This window comes from Leptodactylus fuscus, chromosome 6 (genome assembly GCF_031893055.1).
Source record: "Leptodactylus fuscus isolate aLepFus1 chromosome 6, aLepFus1.hap2, whole genome shotgun sequence".
Classification (NCBI taxonomy): domain Eukaryota; kingdom Metazoa; phylum Chordata; class Amphibia; order Anura; family Leptodactylidae; genus Leptodactylus; species Leptodactylus fuscus.
In genome coordinates this window covers 102,555,485-102,574,212 of record NC_134270.1, presented here as the reverse complement: position 1 = coordinate 102,574,212, position 18,728 = coordinate 102,555,485, and the positions used below count along the sequence as shown (strand labels likewise).

General features: G+C 44.2%; 1 protein-coding gene across 1 annotated transcript in view; it reads right to left on the bottom strand.

The window, feature by feature from the left end:
* MYLK2 (myosin light chain kinase 2) overlaps positions 1–5,910 on the bottom strand; it is a 29,746-nt gene extending 23,836 nt beyond the window's left edge. The window contains exons 1-3 of the mRNA XM_075279056.1: positions 5,898–5,910; positions 5,577–5,801; positions 3,046–3,319 (exon numbers count right to left, since the gene is read on the bottom strand). Of these exons, the coding sequence (XP_075135157.1) occupies positions 3,046–3,319; positions 5,577–5,801; positions 5,898–5,910 (512 nt within the window). The remainder of the gene's footprint in view (positions 1–3,045; positions 3,320–5,576; positions 5,802–5,897) is intronic.
* Between the last annotated feature and the right edge of the window lie 12,818 nt (positions 5,911–18,728).

The following is an 18,728-nucleotide window of genomic DNA, read 5'->3' as shown; positions in this document are numbered from 1 at the left end:
GTCACACCAAAAATTAAAGTGGAAAAACACACTACAGGCTGATCCAACTTTGATGTAATGTCCTTAAAACATATCAAAATGAGGCTCAGTAGTGTGTGTGCCTCCACGTGCCTGTATGATCTCCCTACAATGTCTGGGCATGCTCCTGATGAAGTTTTGGATGGTCTCCTGAGGGATCTCCTCCCAGACCTGGACTAAAGCATCTGCCAACTCCTGGACAGTCTGTGGTGCAATGTGACGTTGGTGAATGGAGTGAGACATGATGTCTCAGATGTGCTCAATCGGATTCAGCTTTGGGGAACGGGCAGGCCAGTCCATAACTTCAATGCCTTCATCTTGCAGGAACTACTGACACACTCCAGCCACATGAGGTCTGGCATTGTCCTGGATTAAGAGGAACCCAGACTTGTTTTTTGGAATACAAATTTGTGGCTATGAGCCTAGTGATGGACCATGCCGCAAGATATGCCCGGCTGAGTAATGGCAGTTGTGGCAACAAGAGTGGCAGTATGTCATGGTATTATATGATGGACCAGACCGAAAGACATGTCTGGATGAGTGGTGGACAAAATTAGATTATTGACAATGAAAAGGTTAACCGTCCTTTGTCTATATTACTGCAGGCTGTTCTTATCTATTATTTCTATAACTAATCTGCCTGTAATTGATTAAATCTGACTAAACTTTCCTATTCCTTAGGCCTAGTTCACATTGGATTTCGATATTCCATTGTGAGAGTCCGCTTGGGGAAACCCTGAATGGGTAGTGAAAACACACAGACCCCATAGACTCTAATGGGGTCCGTGTGTTAGTCATGCGGAGAGAAAAGTACTTCAAGAACTACTTGTGGACTCAAGTGGACACCACACGGAAAAAACACGGACCCCATTATAAAATATGGGGTCCGTGTGCTTTCACTACTCACCGCTTTTTAATGCATTCAGTATTCCGTTCAGGGGGTCCCCAAGCGGACTCCCCAAACAGAATACCGAATACAGATGTGAACCGGGCCTAAGACTCTGTAGCTCTATTGCAATTTGTAAGCTTTGAGTGCTCTGTATCATGCAGTGAGATGAATAACACATCCATCCCTACACCCACCAGCACTGCTACGCTTTGTGTTCAAGCACACAGCACCTTATACAGTGTATATGACAGTGATGGCGAACCTGTGACACACAGACCTTTTAGGTGACACACATTGGCAGCTACCTATTGTGTTATTACAATAAGTAGCTGCCGATAATTTTTACTCACTTGTCCACGCTTCTGTGCTGGCCACCTTCCCCTAGGCGATGCTATACTGACGTCACAACACTGAAGAACAGCGGAACGCTATGTACAGCGTCTCAGCATTCTTCAGTGTTGGCTACAACGCATCCTGGAGGTGGCAACAGAAAACAGCCAGGACTGCAGAATGGACAGGTGAGTGAAAACTATCAGCCACTACTCTGTGTGGGGGATTAAAGGGGTCATATACTGCGGATGGGCTTTAAAAAAGGGGTCATATACTGTTTGGCGGTATAAAAGGTGGCTATAAACTGTGTGAGGGCCATAAATAGGAGAATCATATGTTTTGTGGGTGATTAAAAAAAGGTGTCATATACTGTGGGGGTGGCATTTGAAAGGGATCATATACTGTGAGTGGCCATAAAGAACAAGGTCATATATTGTGGGGGGCAAAAAAATGCGTCATATACAGTGTGTGGGGATAAAAAAAAAAAAGGGGGGGGTAATATATCATATGTGGGGCTAAAAATAGGGAGTCATATACCGTGTGATGGGCCAGAAAAAGGAGGTCACATACCGTGTGAGGGGTCAGAAAAAAGAGGTCACATACCGTGTGAGGGGTCAGAAAAGGGAGGTCATATACTGTGTGATAGTAAAGAAAAAGGAGGTCATATACTGTGTGATGGGCCCGAAAAAGGAGGTCACATACCGTGTAATGGGCCAGTAAAAGAGGTCACATACCATGTGATAGGCCAGAAAAAGGAGGTCATATACTGTGTGGTGGGTCCGAAAAAGGGGTCACATACCGTGTGATGGGCCAGTAAAAGGGGTCACATACCATGTGATAGGCCAGAAAAAGGAGGTCATATACCATGTGATGGTGAAGAAAAAGGAGGTCATATACTATGTGATGGGCAGAAAAAGGAGGTCATATACTATGTGATGGGCAGAAAAAGGAGGTCATATACCATGTGATGGGCCAGAAATACATACAGAACAAATACATATATAAAAAATATAACTTTTTTTTACTAGCAGTACAAATATTACATTTTTATGGATATTTCTAGATATGACACAGGTAGGTTTTTTTTTTGGGGGGGGGGGGGGAATTGTACAAATTTTGACACACCAAGCTTAAAAGGTTAGCCATCACTGGCATATGACATCAGCACTGTGTCCACCTACCGCTGACGATTGGCTGGTGGCACCAGAATGCTACAGTGACTCACAAGACATGTGACTGTATTTTACCTGCGCAATACATGAGTAGGCGGCCATTTTAGTTTGTCCGAGATGAATCGCCATTTGTTCAGTTTCATTAAAAAAAACACCCCATTTGGAATATTTGTGTCACACCCAGCTCATGAAAATTGGTTTGCCCATCTGTAATTGTAATCCAGCTTTCCCGGAAATGACTTGATGAATCAAGAGTTTACAAGTAAACAATGTAAACTAGGGAATGTAGATTGTGAGCCCTATATGGGACAGTGACTGACAATATCTGTAAAGCGCTGCGGAATATGATGGCGCTATATAACTAAGCATTATAAATAACTAATCATTCAGGGAACAGGGCAATGGCCAAGGGAAGGTGCCCACAGCTTTAAAGGCATTGTGCTATTCATGTTCATTCATTTCATTTGCCGAAAATCTTAAACCCGGCCCCTGAAACAGACAATCCAAATGCAAATTTGAATAAGCTCCACCCTATAGGGTCTGTGATTTTGAGATAAAGGTTCATGACTATTATTGTTCAAAGTCCTTCTCAGTCCACCCCTGTAAATATAGTGTACCACCATCTACAAATCTTACCCCTGTTCTTGCTGAGGCTGGAGTACATTCTTTTCTTCCTTTCTCTCTCCTTCATCTTTCTTGGTATCGGGAGAGGGATCAGTAGAAAGTATAGATGTTTCCTCTGAAGGTCCAGGGTCTGGACTCTGTTCTGGAAATTTGTTGTCCATCAGAGCTTCCTTCTTCCCTTTGTCTGTGACCACTGGAGGCTTTCTCGGATCCTCAGCTGTTCTAGTGGAAGGCTCAGTATTATGGTATTGTCCAAAGTTGTCCCAAACTAAAACCACGATCCCTCCTGCAAGAACCATATGCTGTAATAGGGTTGTGTATGGTAAACATTTACATGCAGTTAAAACATATAGGTGGAATATTCTGATACAGTAGAGGAAATGGCCGGAACGAGGGTTATAAGGAGAGGAAGTTGCCAATGGCACTCTTGTCTCTCCTCCTGGGGCCGGGGTAAATGAGAGAGTTTCTGCCACAACTTAACTGACTGGAGCACTCAAGTGGTCTTATACACAATCATAAAGGAAGATGTGGCTGGAAGATGACAGACGTTGCTTCAAACTTTTTTACAGAAATGAAGCAGTCATCAGTCTCCTGCTTCTTCTGAGTGTGAATAGGTCCAAAAGAGCTTATAAGGCAATTCCAGAAAGTTAAAATGTGGAAATTTTACGACACATAGTGAAGATACAAAGCACTGTGCTTTTCTAGCCTCAAATTTCCTACTTTTACCAGTTCATTGGCCTTGCATCTAAGATTTCTATCCCAAACGGTTAAGGAAAAATATGTCAACTCATCCTGCTATTTCTCTCTGCTATCATCCAAACATTGTTTACTCTATAGTTATCTATTACAACTTTCAGGTTCCAGTTTCATCATGTGAAGACTCACAATATTATTCTCCTTGTTTTCTCCAAGTTCCTCCAATTCCCCATGCCTTTCCCATCATTCCTTGTACCTCTGCAGTCAGTTTGTCTACTCAGTATAAGCTGCCATCTCCCTTGTGGAATGCCAAAAACACAGACATAACCATATTCTAAACCTAAGTTTAGAACGTCAGGATTTTCGCCTTCTTTACATTGGCATGACTCCAGGCATTCCATCTTAGATTTGGCATCAATTACATTAGTTACACATAGAGCCAAGAGATGGGACTCCCTGAACCTTCAAATATGACACCAAGGAAATGACAGGAATGTCAGAGGGGTTTCCTACTTGAGAAGGGCAAAAACAATGACATCTCTTTTCCATCAGGGTCTTGTACTTTAGTCATGGGTAAAAGTTATTTAGCACTTCATATTCAGCACATGTAACAGAATGGAAGGAGACCAGATCATTTGTAGCAGCGGAGTCACAAAAGACACGATGTTCTTGCCATTCTTTATTTACACGGTGTGACCTACATATTGGGTTGCCCAAAGTGAAAATTCCCCTTTATATAATAACCATGTCTTTAAAATCCAACCAAGTCAGAAGGACTAAACACAATGCTTTTTTCAGGTCTGGTAAAGTTTTATTTGGGCACTACCACATGGAACCAAGATATGACAATGCTTTAGATTGGCAACCGGGTACCTAGATAGGGAAATTCTGGGAGATGTCCCTGTTTGAGTGTATGAGTCCCTGGGGTGGTGGTAGAACATGGCAGTATCTTCTTTTCCTACACGCAGTGAATACTCCATCTCATAGACTCCTATTATTTTGTGTTCTTTATGTTTTATGTGGTTGTTGTTTGTTGCTTAGTAAGTGTAGACCAGCGAAATGCAATGCGATTGTCCTACAAATCTGGACTGTAAAGGTTGAATGTGCTCACTGTGTATATTGTAGAATACTTCTTCCTGCAAGGTCTGGAATATTTTATTGGTCGGTTTCAATATATATTTGTAAAACTTCATAAATACAATAAAAAGATTCTACTAAGTCAACATCTACATGGCTTCTGCATGCTACAGTCATAGAATTTCCAGTTCCTCCAGTTTCTCCCACACTGGTTAACAGCATAGGTGACAGCATTCAGCAATAAATACCAGCAATATTTGGCTCCTGATCTTGAGCATCGAGATATTTGCAGAACTATCAATAATATAACTCCTATCATCATACATACCATGCCACGGTCTATTCATTATCCTATCTATTTCATAGCTACCTTTCCATTGTATATCTACGGATTTATCTCAGATCCATCCCATAGTTAGGAACGTTATAACCACTGTTATTAGCAACTACATACGCAGCATTGTCTATTGCGCTTTCTATTCTATATATAGTAGCAATATTGTATGTATCTATCTTTTTATATCTCCGTATCACACATCTATCTGGATATCAAACACCCATCTTACTATGCCATGCCCATCTATCACATTTCTATGCACACATATATGACATTATGTAATATCACTACTTTCATCTGCCCATATGTAGTAATACACACACAAACTGAGGAGATCATCTATACTAAACACTTGTTCATTGCTGGGAAACAGACCTATCTCCACCACAGATGTATCTGCAGCTCTATGGATCCTTTCCTTCTATGCATTTACCTTTATTTAGGGATGCCCATGCAGCTTTTTCAGGGAAGAGGTGCAGGATGTGTCTCTGTGGTCCTCTGTGTTGTTGATCTGATCTCGAGAGGACATTTCTGTGATTGGAATACAATGCTGTGTGGGTGGGCAGAGTATCCTTTACACTCCGTGTTGCGTTATTACCACGGAACGCACCTGTCACACTTGGATGTGATTCAACGGATACGTCCCATTCTTCCAGTCCTGGATTTTAATGATACACATGATAATGAGAGTGTGTTGTCCTAAAACCCTGTCCTCATCCACTCTGTGTCTTCCAAGGCCAGACTGTTATTCTACTGTTCAGCCGCATCCTGATGCTATAAACCTTTCCCACTAATAGAATGTGTCAGAGAGGGCATACTAAGGGTTACTGCAGTGAGTCGGTACACTGAGTTCTGTCCACCACCCCCTCCTCAGGCCTGTGACCCTGCCCAGGGATTACTGGGACAAACTTCAGCAGCTGTGTTGGGTCATTAGCACCCATCAGTCACTGCCAGAGTTTCCTGGCCAGGTTTGGGTTAGACTGGCAGAACCTGGCATCCTGAGCTGCTCCTGGCTGCTGAGCAGCAGGGGTCTGAGAAATGCTACAGGATATGTTGTAGCTATATCAACACTTTTTCATCATAGAGTAATGGCTAGTGACAGTGAGCTTCTAAACCAATGTATCTAAGCCTGTCATGTGGGATACTGTCTGGGGAGCAGTGTATCTAATCTGATCAAGATTGAGAAATTAGAAGCAATAATGTTAGAAGAGGGATATAGTGAGACGTGGCTGGATGACATCTATGACTGGGCTGTAAATATACAGGGGTACGCTCTATTCAAAAGAGACCACATAAATAAGAGAGGGGGAGGGGTTTGCTTATATATAAAATCCTGCCTTATGCCTGTACTGCTAGACGACATCTGTGAGAAAAATGAACACATAGAGTCCCTATAGGTGGCAATAAAGAGGGGGGGGGGGGGGGGGGAATACAAAGTATAAGACTCCAACACAGTGGAGGAAGGGGAACGGTTACTAATAGACCAAACAAAGGAGTCGCCTAAAAATAATGAGGTAATTATTATGGGGGACTTCAACTACCTTAAAATTAGTTGAGAAAAAGAAACCTGCAGGTCCAATGAATGTATGGCTAGGCTCACATCTGCACCAGAGTCTCTGTTAGTCCCCATAGTCCCCAGGCGGACGGTGACCCCAACGACAACGACTCTTGCGCAAATGTGAACCTAACATAACAGGTTTTTGGCAACAAAGACAATTACCAATTACAATTACAGGACCCAACAAGAGAGGTGGCGCCTTATAGACCTAATTTTAATCAACAGATCTGACATAATATTCAAATAGAAATTGGGATCACCAATAATTTAATAGTGACCACAACATACTACGTTTTTTTCACTTCCTGTATTACACCCACCCCCCTCCCCCTTGCTGAACGGGACACCATGATGTGTCACAATACTTATGCAGATCAGATAATATGCACAAACTTGTAGAGAACTGACTCAGTGTTATCTGTGTATTTACAAAGAGAGATAACAGACTTTATCAGCTTTATCAGCAAGCTGAACTGATTGTCCTGCATGGCAGTGAATGATATCACTTGTCCTATCTCACAGATCCATGGCTATGGTAACATCATGTAAACAATGGGATGAATGAGCTCATAGCAGGCAAACAAAGCAGCATTTCTAAAACAAAATTTTTAGGAAAAGTCTTCACTTTACGTAAGCTACCAGTATAGATAGGATCCTTGAGATGGGACAACCCCTTTAAAAACCAATGTACATAGGCTAAAAGGGACATCTTTAAAAACATGTTAAATACATACTGTGAAAAAGATATATAATGTAGGGAATAAACGTATTAGTAACAAAAGAAAACCACTGTGGTTAAAAAAAAAAGCATTTAAACTATTAAAACAGGAGGGACATGAAGAAGCACTAAAATATTATAAGGAAGAAAATAAGATGTGTAAAAAAGAACAGAGAAAAGCTGCAAAAATTGATACAGAGAGGTTCATAGCCAGGGAAAGTAAAAATAACCCCAACATTATCTTCAATCACATAAATAAGAAACATAAAACTGAGATAGTGGGCCCTCTTGGAAATTATCTGGTGGTAATGGTGGAGGAGGATAAAGAAAAGGCAAAGGCTCATTGATAAGAAGCAGACAATACTTGTGAATGAGATATACTCAGACCAGTGGCGTAACTACCACTGTAGCAGCAGAGGCAGCTGCCACAGGTCCCGGGACATTAGGGGCCCGGTGACAGCCGCTACCGCTGCTATCATTATACTCGGGGGTCTTTTCGGACCCCCAAGTATAATGATCGGCGGCCCGGGAGAGGTAAGAAACATAAAAAACACTGTTACTTACCTCTCCACGATCCGGGCAGGCTTTGGTCTAGTCGTCTGACGTCTCATGACCTCGGCCTGCATCCCGGGTCATGTGACGTCTGACGTCATTGAAGATGGACTACTTCGGAGGCCAACATCATAGGAGCCGGGTGATAGGTGAGTAACAGAGTTTTTTTTATGTTTTTCTCCCCCTGGGTCTCCGATTATTATACTCTGGGGTTCTGAAAAGACCCCAGGGTATAATAATTGTTTATGGGTGTCCACAGTGGGACATAATACTGTGTTCAGGAGCCACTATGGGGGATAATACTGTGTGCAGGGGACACTATGGGGATAATACTGTGTGGAGGGGCCACTATAGGGGATAATACTGTGGGGAGGGGCCACTATAGGGTATAATACTGTGGGCAGGAGCCATTATTGGGGATAATACTGTGTGCAGGGGCCACTAAAGGACATAATGCTGTGTGCAGGGGCCACTATGGGACATAATACTGTGTGCATGGGCCACTATGGGACATAATACTGTGTGCAGGGGCCACTATGGGGGATAATACTGTGTGCAGGGGCCACTAAGGGACATGATACTGTGTGCAGGGGCCACTAATGGACATAATACTGTGTGCAGGGGCCACTAAGGGACATAATACAGTGTCCAGGGCCACTAAGGGACATAATACTGTGTTCAGGAGCCACTATGGGGGATAATACTGTGTGCAGGGGCCACTATGGGGGATAATACTGTGTGGAGGGGCCACTATAGGGTATAATACTGTGTGGATGGGCCACTGAGGGACATAATACTGTGTGCAGGGGCCACTAAGGGACAAAATACTGTGTGCAGGAGCCACTATGAGGTACAATACTGTGTGCAGGGGCCACTATGGGGGGATAATACTGTGTGCAGGGGCCACTATGGGGTACAATACTGTGTGCAGGGGCCACTATGGGGGATAATACTGTGTGGAGGGGCCACTATGGGGGATAATACTGTGTGCAGGGGCCACTATGGGGGATAATACTGTGTGGAGGGGCCACTGAGGGACATAATACTGTGTGGATGGGCCACTGAGGGACATAATACTGTGTGCAGGAGCCACTATGGGGTACAATACTGTGTGCAGGGGCCACTATGGGGGATAATACTGTGTGGAGGGGCCACTATAGGGTATAATACTGTGTGGATGGGCAACTGTGGGACATAATACTGTGTGCAGGGGCCACTAAGGGACATAATAGTGTGTGCAGGGGCCACTAAGGGACAAAATACTGTGTGCAGGAGCCACTATGAGGTACAATACTGTGTGCAGGGGCCACTATGGGGGATAATACTGTGTGGATGGGCCACTGAGGGACATAATACTGTGTGCAGGGGACACTATGGGGTACAATACTGTGTGCAGGGGACACTATGGGGGATAATACTGTGTGGAGTGGCCACTATGGGGGATAATGCTGTGTGGAGGGGCCACTAATTGACATAATACTGTGTGCTTATATGAAATTGTCTGCTGAGCATGTACTGTACATACAAGCGTAGCCTTTAAGTACTGTATTATCTATACTGTCAATACTAAAACATCTCAGCAGGGAATCGTATCTGGGTACATATTGCCAGTGAATAAAGACAAAGTCCAGCAACAGATGGTCCAGGTGAAAATTAAAACTTAGCTTTTAATAACATTGGTAAAATCCATTTCGTTTTTCGTTTTTGACTCCCCTCCTTCTAAACCCCATAACTTTTTTATTTCTCCGCTCCCAGAGCCATATGAGGTCTTAATTTTTGCGGGACAAATTTTTCTTCACGATGCTACCATTAATTATTCTATATAATGTACTGGGAAGCAGGAAAAAAATTCAGAATGGGGTGGATTTGAAGAAAAAATGCATTTCTGCGACTTTCTTACGGGCTTTGGTTTTACGGCGTTCACTGTGCAGCCAAAATGACATGTCCCCTATATTCTGTGTTTCGGTACGGTTCCAGGGATACCAAATTTATATGGTTTTATTTACATTTTGACCCCTAAAAAAAATTCCAAAACGGTGTTAAAAAATTTTTTTTCTAAAAGTCGCCATATTCCGACGGCCGTAACTTTTTTATACATAGGTGTACGGGGATGCATAGGGCGTCTTTTTTTGCGGGGCCGGGTGTACTTTTTAGTTCTACCATTTTCGGGAAATGTTATTGCTTTGATCACATTTTATTCAAATTTTTATCAGAATCAAAACAGTGAAAAAACGGCAGTTTGGCACTTTTGACTATTTTTCCTGCTACGGCGTTTACCAAACAGGAAAAATATTTTTATAGATTTGTAGAGCGGGCGATTTCGGATGCGGGGATACCTAACATGTATATGTTTCACAGTTTTTAACTACTTTTATATGTGTTCTAGGGAAAGGGGGGTGATTTGAACTTTTAATACTTTTTATATTTTTTTATTTTATTTTTTTACTTTTTTTTTTTTTTTTTTTTTTTGCATTTATTAGACCCCCTAGGGGTGTTGAACCCCAGGGGGTCTGATCACTAATGCAATGCATTACAATGCTAATGCATTGCAATGCATTGCAAAAAATCATCATCTCTTTTGCAGGCTGTATACACCAGCCTGCAAAAGAGAGAATTTGCAGACCGGCTGGGAGCCTTTAACAAGGCTCCCAGCTGTCATTGCAACATGACGTCGGCCCTAGAGCATGCTCCAGGAGCCGGCGATCCCTGCCAAAATGGCGGCGCCCATGCGCCGCCGGGAAAATGGCGCCTCCGGCGCCTTTGACAGCAGCGCCGGAGGGGTTAATGCCTCCGATCGGTCCCCGGACCGATCGGAAGCATTAGAGCCGGTTGTCTACTGCTTAAAGCAGTAGACACCCGGCGGCTATGACGGCCGCCCGGCTCCCGGGCGGTCGCCATAGTTACAGACCTGACACGCGCCGTACTATTACGGCGCATGTCGGGAAGGGGTTAATATTAGAAAGATGGATAAACCCTTTAACCCCTTAGCGACCCTTGACGTAACTGTACGTCATGGGTCGCATGGGGATGTATGGAGCGAGCTCACACGCTGAGCTCGCTCCATACACGGCAGATGCCGGCTGTATAATACAGCCAGGACCTGCCACTAACAGCAGCGGTCGGTGCCCGAGCCGATCGCTGCTGTTAACCCTTTACACATTGCGGTCAAACGCGACCGCAGCGTGTAAACAGCACAGGCGGCATGGGCGCCGCCATGTTTCGCCGATCGCCGCCCTCCTGAACGTCACATGAGGGCGGTGATCGGTTGCTATGACAGCCGGAAGCCTATTGAAGGCTTCCAGGCTTGTCTCTGCACTAGATCTATTAGACGATGCCAGAGGCATCGTCTAATAGAAGTGCTGCGATTCTGCTATTCACTGCAGTACTGTAGTATTGCAGTGAATAGTATGAGCGATCAGACTCCCTAGGTTTCAAGGTACCTAAGGGGTCTGATCATAAATGTAACAGAAGAAAAAAAAAAGTTTTTAAAAGTATTAAAAAAATAAAAAAAATATAAAAGTTCAAATCACCCCCCTTTCCCTAGATCAGCTATAAAAGTAATTAAAGAACATTAAACATAAACATATTAGGTATCCCTGCGCTCCAAAATGCCTGAACTATTAGAATATTAAAACATTTATCCTGTACTGCGAAAGGCGTAGCGGCAAAAAAAATAAAAACATCCAAAAAGCGTTTTTTTCAACAATTTGCCTCCTATAAAAAATTGAATAAAAAGTGATCAAACCATCGGATCTTTCCCCAAATGGTATCAATAGAAACGTCATCTTGTCCCGCATAAAAAGACACCACAACCAGCTCCATACATGGAAATATGAAAAAGTTACAGGTGTTAGAACATGATGACACAAATTTTTTTTTCTATTTTGCAAAGTTTATCATTTTTTTAAAAGTATCAAAAAATTTCAAATACTATATAAATTTGGTATCACCGCGTTCGTACTGACACGTAGAACACAGGTAACATGTCATTTGTACCAAACAGTGAATGCTGTAAAAATTAAACCCATAAGAAAATGGCGCAAATGCATTTTTTCTCCAATTGCGCCTCATTCTGAATTTTTTTCCAGCTTCCCAGTACATTGCACAGCATATTGAATGGTGCCATTACAAAGTACAATTTGTCCCGCAAACAATAAGCTATCATGTGACTCTGTGAACTGAAAAATGAAAAAGTTATGGCTCTTGAAATGTGAGGAGGGAAAAACGAAAATGCGAAACCAAAAAATGGCCTGGTCCTTAAGGGGTTAAAAAGGTTGTCCAGAATTGGAACAAAACATGGTGAGCCGGAGGTGTAAAATAAAAAAAAAAAAATAATAAGAAAAAGCATACTAACCTGTGACCAGTGCTCCGTTGTTTGCTGCTAGTGTACATTCAATCTCGTGCCAGCTTCGTCTTGCTAGGAGTGCTGCACCTCATATGACCTCTGAGACCAATTAGATACAGGATTTCCAGAAATGTGGTGCCACCATTAGACCGAACAGACACTGGCGGGGGACAACAGGGTGCAGGATGGGGATGGGTGAGTATGCTTTTTTTTTTATTTTTTAATTTTACACCTCCTTGGCCGCCACATGGGTCACTCTAATTTATGGACAACCTCTCAGCATACTTTTTTATTGCCTCTTCACTGGTCCTTTCTATACAGTCTCCCCTTTATTGGTCCCACACACTATAATGGGGCTATTATATCGTGTGGAACTAGTGATGGGGGCTAACATCCTGTGGGGGGACATTAAAGTGTGTGGGGCATTAGGGAAGAATATTAAAGGGGTTGTCAAGCTTCATTTTATTATGGTCTATCCTCAATATAGTAGTCCCATCACTGGTCCCCATACATTATTGGAGTCCCGGACCAGTGAAATGGTCACTATATGGGAGAATCCAGTGAAGTGGTATGAGGGGGGATAGTGAAGGGGCCACTGTCTGCTCCCTAGTACCGCTCCTTCTTGCTTTAGGTGTACTCACATCATGTCAAAAGTTAAAAACTGTTCTTAAAATTTTAACAAATAACTATTAATAGTTCAAAAAATTGATTTCGTCATTTACTATTAAAAAAACACACAAAAACTGTTGGTATTGCCACATGTATGTGAACTATTAAAATATGCTTATCCCATGCAGTGAACAAAAAACAAACAAACACAACGCATACAATTTGAGGATTTTTTTTTGTTCTCTTGCACAGACAAATTTTTTTCACATCTGGACATGCATGACTAAAAGTCATGCAAGTAGGTATTTGCTACCAAAATCGGGTATTTTTTAACAGTATTTGCAATGTTATTACAAAATGCGATTACAGCACTGGACAGTATGTCACTGGCAGGGCCACTTTAACCATAGGGCCGCCTATAGTACCAGGGGCCCCCTTTGAATAGCGGGACAGTCCTGCTTTTACTGTCCCACTCTCCAGGTGTACAAAAAAATACCATACGGTGGAGGGACATTATACTGTGGGGGCAACCTGGAGGGGCACATGACAGTGTGGTGGACATACTGTGGGAGCAACCTGAGGGGGACATGACACAGGGGGGGCATAATACTGTGGGGGCAACCTGAGGGGGACATCACAATTGGGGGCAACCTTGGAAGATATGACACTGTGGGGGCAACCGAAGCGGGGGGAGCATGACACTGTGGGGGCAACCTGAAAGGACATAATCCTATGGGGGAAACCTGGGGCGGGCACTGTGGGGGCAACTTTGGGGGGGTACATGACAATGTGGGGGCAACCAGGGGTTGAGGGATATGAATACGTGAGCGGGACATGAAAATGTGGGGGCAACCTGGAAGGGGAAATTATGAGGGGCATTATGGGGAAACTAGGGAGGCATTAACCTTTTAGAGTGTTATACTATGTGGGGCCATTGAGAGTGCATTAGAATTTGCGCAAGTCTGGTATTTCTAGTGGTGGTGATGGGGGGCCCACCAATGTGTTGAAACAGCCCTGGTTGCTGGAATGCAGGAACTTGTAGCAGCATAGCTAACTATGACTGACAAACTCAGTTTGTGAATGTGCCCTACACCTGAAAAAACATTAATTTCTTTTTTTTTTCTCATAAATATGTATATATACACTCACCGGCCACTTTATTAGGTACACCTGTCCAACTGCTCGTTAACACTTAATTTCTAATCAGCCAATCACATGGCGGCAACTCAGTGCATTTAGGCATGTAGACATGGTCAAGACAATCTCCTGCAGTTCAAACCGAGCATCAGTATGGGGAAGAAAGGTGATTTGAGTGCCTTTGAACGTGGCATGGTTGTTGGTGCCAGAAGGGCTGGTCTGAGTATTTCAGAAATTGCTGATCTACTGGGATTTTCACGCACAACCATCTCTAGGGTTTACAGAGAATGGTCCGAAAAAGAAAAAACATCCAGTGAGCGGCAGTTCTGTGGGCGGAAATGCGTTGTTGATGCCAGAGGTCAGAGGAGAATGGCCAGACTGGTTCGAGCTGATAGAAAGGCAACAGTGACTCAAATAGCCACCCGTTACAACCAAGGTAGCCAGAAGAGCATCTCTGAACGCACAGTACGTCGAACTTTGAGGCAGATGGGCTACAGCAGCAGAAGACCACACCGGGTGCCACTCCTTTCAGCTAAGAACAGGAAACTGAGGCTACAATTTGCACAAGCTCATCGAAATTGGACAATTGAAGATTGGAAAAACGTTGCCTGGTCTGATGAGTCTCGATTTCTGCTGCGACATTCGGATGGTAGGGTCAGAATTTGGCGTCAACAACATGAAAGCATGGATCCATACTGCCTTGTATCAACGGTTCAGGCTGGTGGTGGTGGTGTCATGGTGTGGGGAATATTTTCTTGGCACTCTTTAGGCCCCTTGGTACCAATTGAGCATCGTTGCAACACCAAAGCCTACCTGAGCATTGTTGCTGACCATGTCCATCCCTTTATGACCACAATGTACCCAACATCTGATGGCTACTTTCAGCAGGATAATGCGCCATGTCATAAAGCTGGAATCATCTCAGACTGGTTTCTTGAACATGACAATGAGTTCACTGTACTCCAATGGCCTCCACAGTCACCAGATCTCAATCCAATAGAGCATCTTTGGGATGTGGTGGAACGGGAGATTCGCATCATGGATGTGCAGCCGACAAATCTGCGGCAACTGTGTGATGCCATCATGTCAATATGGACCAAAATCTCTGAGGAATGCTTCCAGCACCTTGTTGAATCTATGCCACGAAGAATTGAGGCAGTTCTGAAGGCAAAAGGGGGTCCAACCTGTTACTAGCATGGTGTACCTAATAAAGTGGCCGGTGAGTGTATATATATGTCACAGTGATGTGTTGTGATGTGATCTTGAGTCCGACTTCAGTGTGTTCCTTCTCCATGACACGTGATTTATGGCAGGGCCTTTCTGGACTGTCAACTGCCTCCTTTACATTCTTCAGTAAACCTGATCCCTGAAGTACTAGTGGCAGGGGAGGTGGTACTACTACTGGTAGTCAATCTGGTATGGGTCTATGGGGACATCTGAAGGTGGAAAGTCTGAGAGTGTGCACGGCCATGAAATGTAAGAAAAAAAAACAGGGAAGATGATGATGACACTGACGATGATGATTCTTTTGCATGTAGGGCCTGACAACTGGTCAGGGTGAGTGACATCAGATAAAGAGGTTGGTGGCAGTGGTCAGAGTAACAATTCCAGCTATTGCTCATGACCAACATCCAAAAAGCTTACCTGGGGAAGACCTAGGAGCTGCAGGGAAGGGGTGGTAGTACTGGTAGTGATAGTGGCAGACATGTTTCCACTGCTGTTGGCAGCAACAACTACATGTAGTCATCTCCCATGTTTTACATTTTTTTTGTATATTGTCAGATGATAAATCCCTAACGATGTGCAAGATCTGCAACCAGAAACTTAGCCATGGCCGTGCAGGAACAAATGTAGGAACAGCATCTCTATGTACTCACAAGAAAAGGTATCACTAGCTTATTAGGAAAATTGACATTGCAATGGCATTGACACTGGCATGAGAAGTAAGCAAGACTGTTCTCCACCTTCTCCACATGATCTTCCTTGCAGGCAGGCCACATCTACATCTAGTACATGGCCCTTGGCATCATCATCATTACCAACTGTTATTGGTACTGTTACACACTCTCCTACAACTCCTCTTCCACTACTACATCAGTCATCCATAAGAGAATGTGTGTCAACTCGCACCTGGCCATGCTACTGTCGGTGCAGTCACTGCCATACCACTTACTGGATTCCAATGTGTTCGACAAACATATAGCTTGCCCTCAACTTCAATGGTAGATCCATGTTTTCTATAGGAAAGCTGTCCCTAGTTTTTATAACCATGTGTCGGAGAATGTGGGCCCTTCCTTATATGTTAGTCTGGGGAAAGGTGTACACCAACGTCAACACGTGGAGCAGCAATTATGCACAAGGACAATACATGGCTTTCATGGCCCACTAGGTCAATATTTTGAGCGGCAGTGGTCACAGCTCAGAAACGCAACAAGGCTTGGTGCTAGTACAACCCAGATTGTGCAAGCCCAGTTTCAAAACCATGCAGGATCCATCTGCCTCCTCATGATCCTCCCCTCCTGAGCTTTTCCTGCCATCACCTTCACCAGGGCAAGCCATTGTTTCCATTCCTCCTCCCCCTTCGTTTCATGAGTATAAATAAGGTGAAGTGATGCCATGTGATTTTACAATTAATGAATCTAGATCAGAAGAGCCACACAACAAAAGACCTGTTACGCTGTATCCTGAAGCAAGTATCCCGCTAGATGGCTCTTTACTAACTACAAACTGGGCAGTGTTACAGCAACAACAGCACCAATATTGTTGCTTTGCTGCAGATTCCACCTTTTAGTCAATGTCATCACCCTGTTTTGATGGAGGAAGATGAAGATTTGGGTCAGGGTCATTACAGTGGAGGAAATGAGACTGAAAGAGGAGGAAGACTCACCCTTGATATGTCATAGGTACAGCTAGGGGAGGAGACTGACCGTCTTATGTTTAAGCCATTTAGGCTAACATCCCAGACAGTGAATCGCTACAAGAAAATGCTGCGGAAAAGACCATGGAGCAAACACATTGCATTTTTTTTCTGCAGACTTTTTGCTTCTATTATCCTGTGAGAAGTTGACAGGCAGACTGCTGGAGTCCAGATATATCAGCCCCAGGTTTCTGACATATGTGTGGTCCAGGGCGGATCTGAAATAGGCCTCAGCCCAGATATAGAGCCTGGTCTCATTACTGACCCATAAAAGGCTGCAGAGCCTACAGTTCATGGCAGTTCCATGAGGTGTGTGTGGTTCTGTCCTGTAACCCTGAATCCGGTGAGACAATATTGCGACTGTTTTGTCCATGTGGCAGGAAGTAAGCCATACGTATAGTTAGGTTAACCTTCTTTCTAGTTAGTCACTAGAGCAGGTTTTCATTTTATTTCTGCCTGAACTTAAGGGCTAGTTCACACAGGGCCAAAGGGGCGGATTTTGACAGCGGAATCCACGTCATAATCCGCCCCTTTACAATGGTGGTCTTTGGAGACCACTAACATTCTTTTTTTCTGCTATCGGCAACTGCCGATAGCGGGAAAAGAAGAAGCGATCTGCCCTTTCTTCAGGCAGAAGCCGCGACTCGCTGAGCCGCCGCAACCTCCGGCGTTGGCCCATTCATTTGAGCTGACTCCGGGGTGGGGGAAGCCGCGACCGTGACAGGCGGGTTTTGACCATATTTTGACTTGGCTCCCCGAGTCAAAATATGGTCAAAATCCGCCCCCCCGCGTGAAGGAGCCCTAAGGCTGTGTTTTGTTTATTTTGTGCCTGAAGTCAAGGTTTATTTATTTTATTTATTATGCTTCAGTGGCGTAACTACCGTGGTAGCAGCAGTAGCAGTTGCCACAGGGCCCGGGCCATTAGGGGGCCCGGTGACAGCCGCTACCGCTGCGTTTTTTTTTTAAATAGGCTGTTACGGGCCCTATTCACTTGCCGATCCTGGCTGGGCCGGGATCGGCAAGTGACACCGTGGGCCCCACAAGGGCTATCATTATACTCGGGGGTCTTTGCAGACCCCCGAGTATAATGACCGGCGGATCGGGAGAGGTAATAAACATAAAAAACTGTTACTTACCTCTCCGCGATCCTGCCAGGCCTCCGTCCTACTGTTGTCTGACGTCTCTGACGTCACATGAACCCGGCATGCTTCCCGGGTCATGTGACGTCCGACGTCATTAACGAAGGACATGAGCACAGGAGGACAGCACAGGAGGACAGCACAGCACAGGAGCCGGGGAACAGGTAAGAAGCAACAGTGGTTTTTTTTTTTATGTTTTTATTCCCCGGGGGACACTATTGGGGTTAATACTGTGTGCAGGGGACACTATTGGGGTTAATACTGTGTGCAGGGGCCACTATTGGGGTTAATAGTGTGTGCAGGGGCCACTATTGGGGTTAATAGTGTGTGCAGGGGCCACTATTGGGGTTAATACTGTTTGCAGGGGACACTATTGGGGTTAATACTGTGTGCAGGGGCCACTATTGGGGTTAATAGTGTGTGCAGGGGCCACTATTGGGGTTAATAGTGTGTGCAGGGGCCACTATTGGGGTTAATACTGTGTGCAGGGGCCACTATTGGGGTTAATACTGTGTGCAGGTGCAACTATTGGGGTTAATACTGTGTGCAGGGGCCACTATTGGGGTTAATACTGTTTGCAGGGGACACTATTGGGGTTAATACTGTGTGC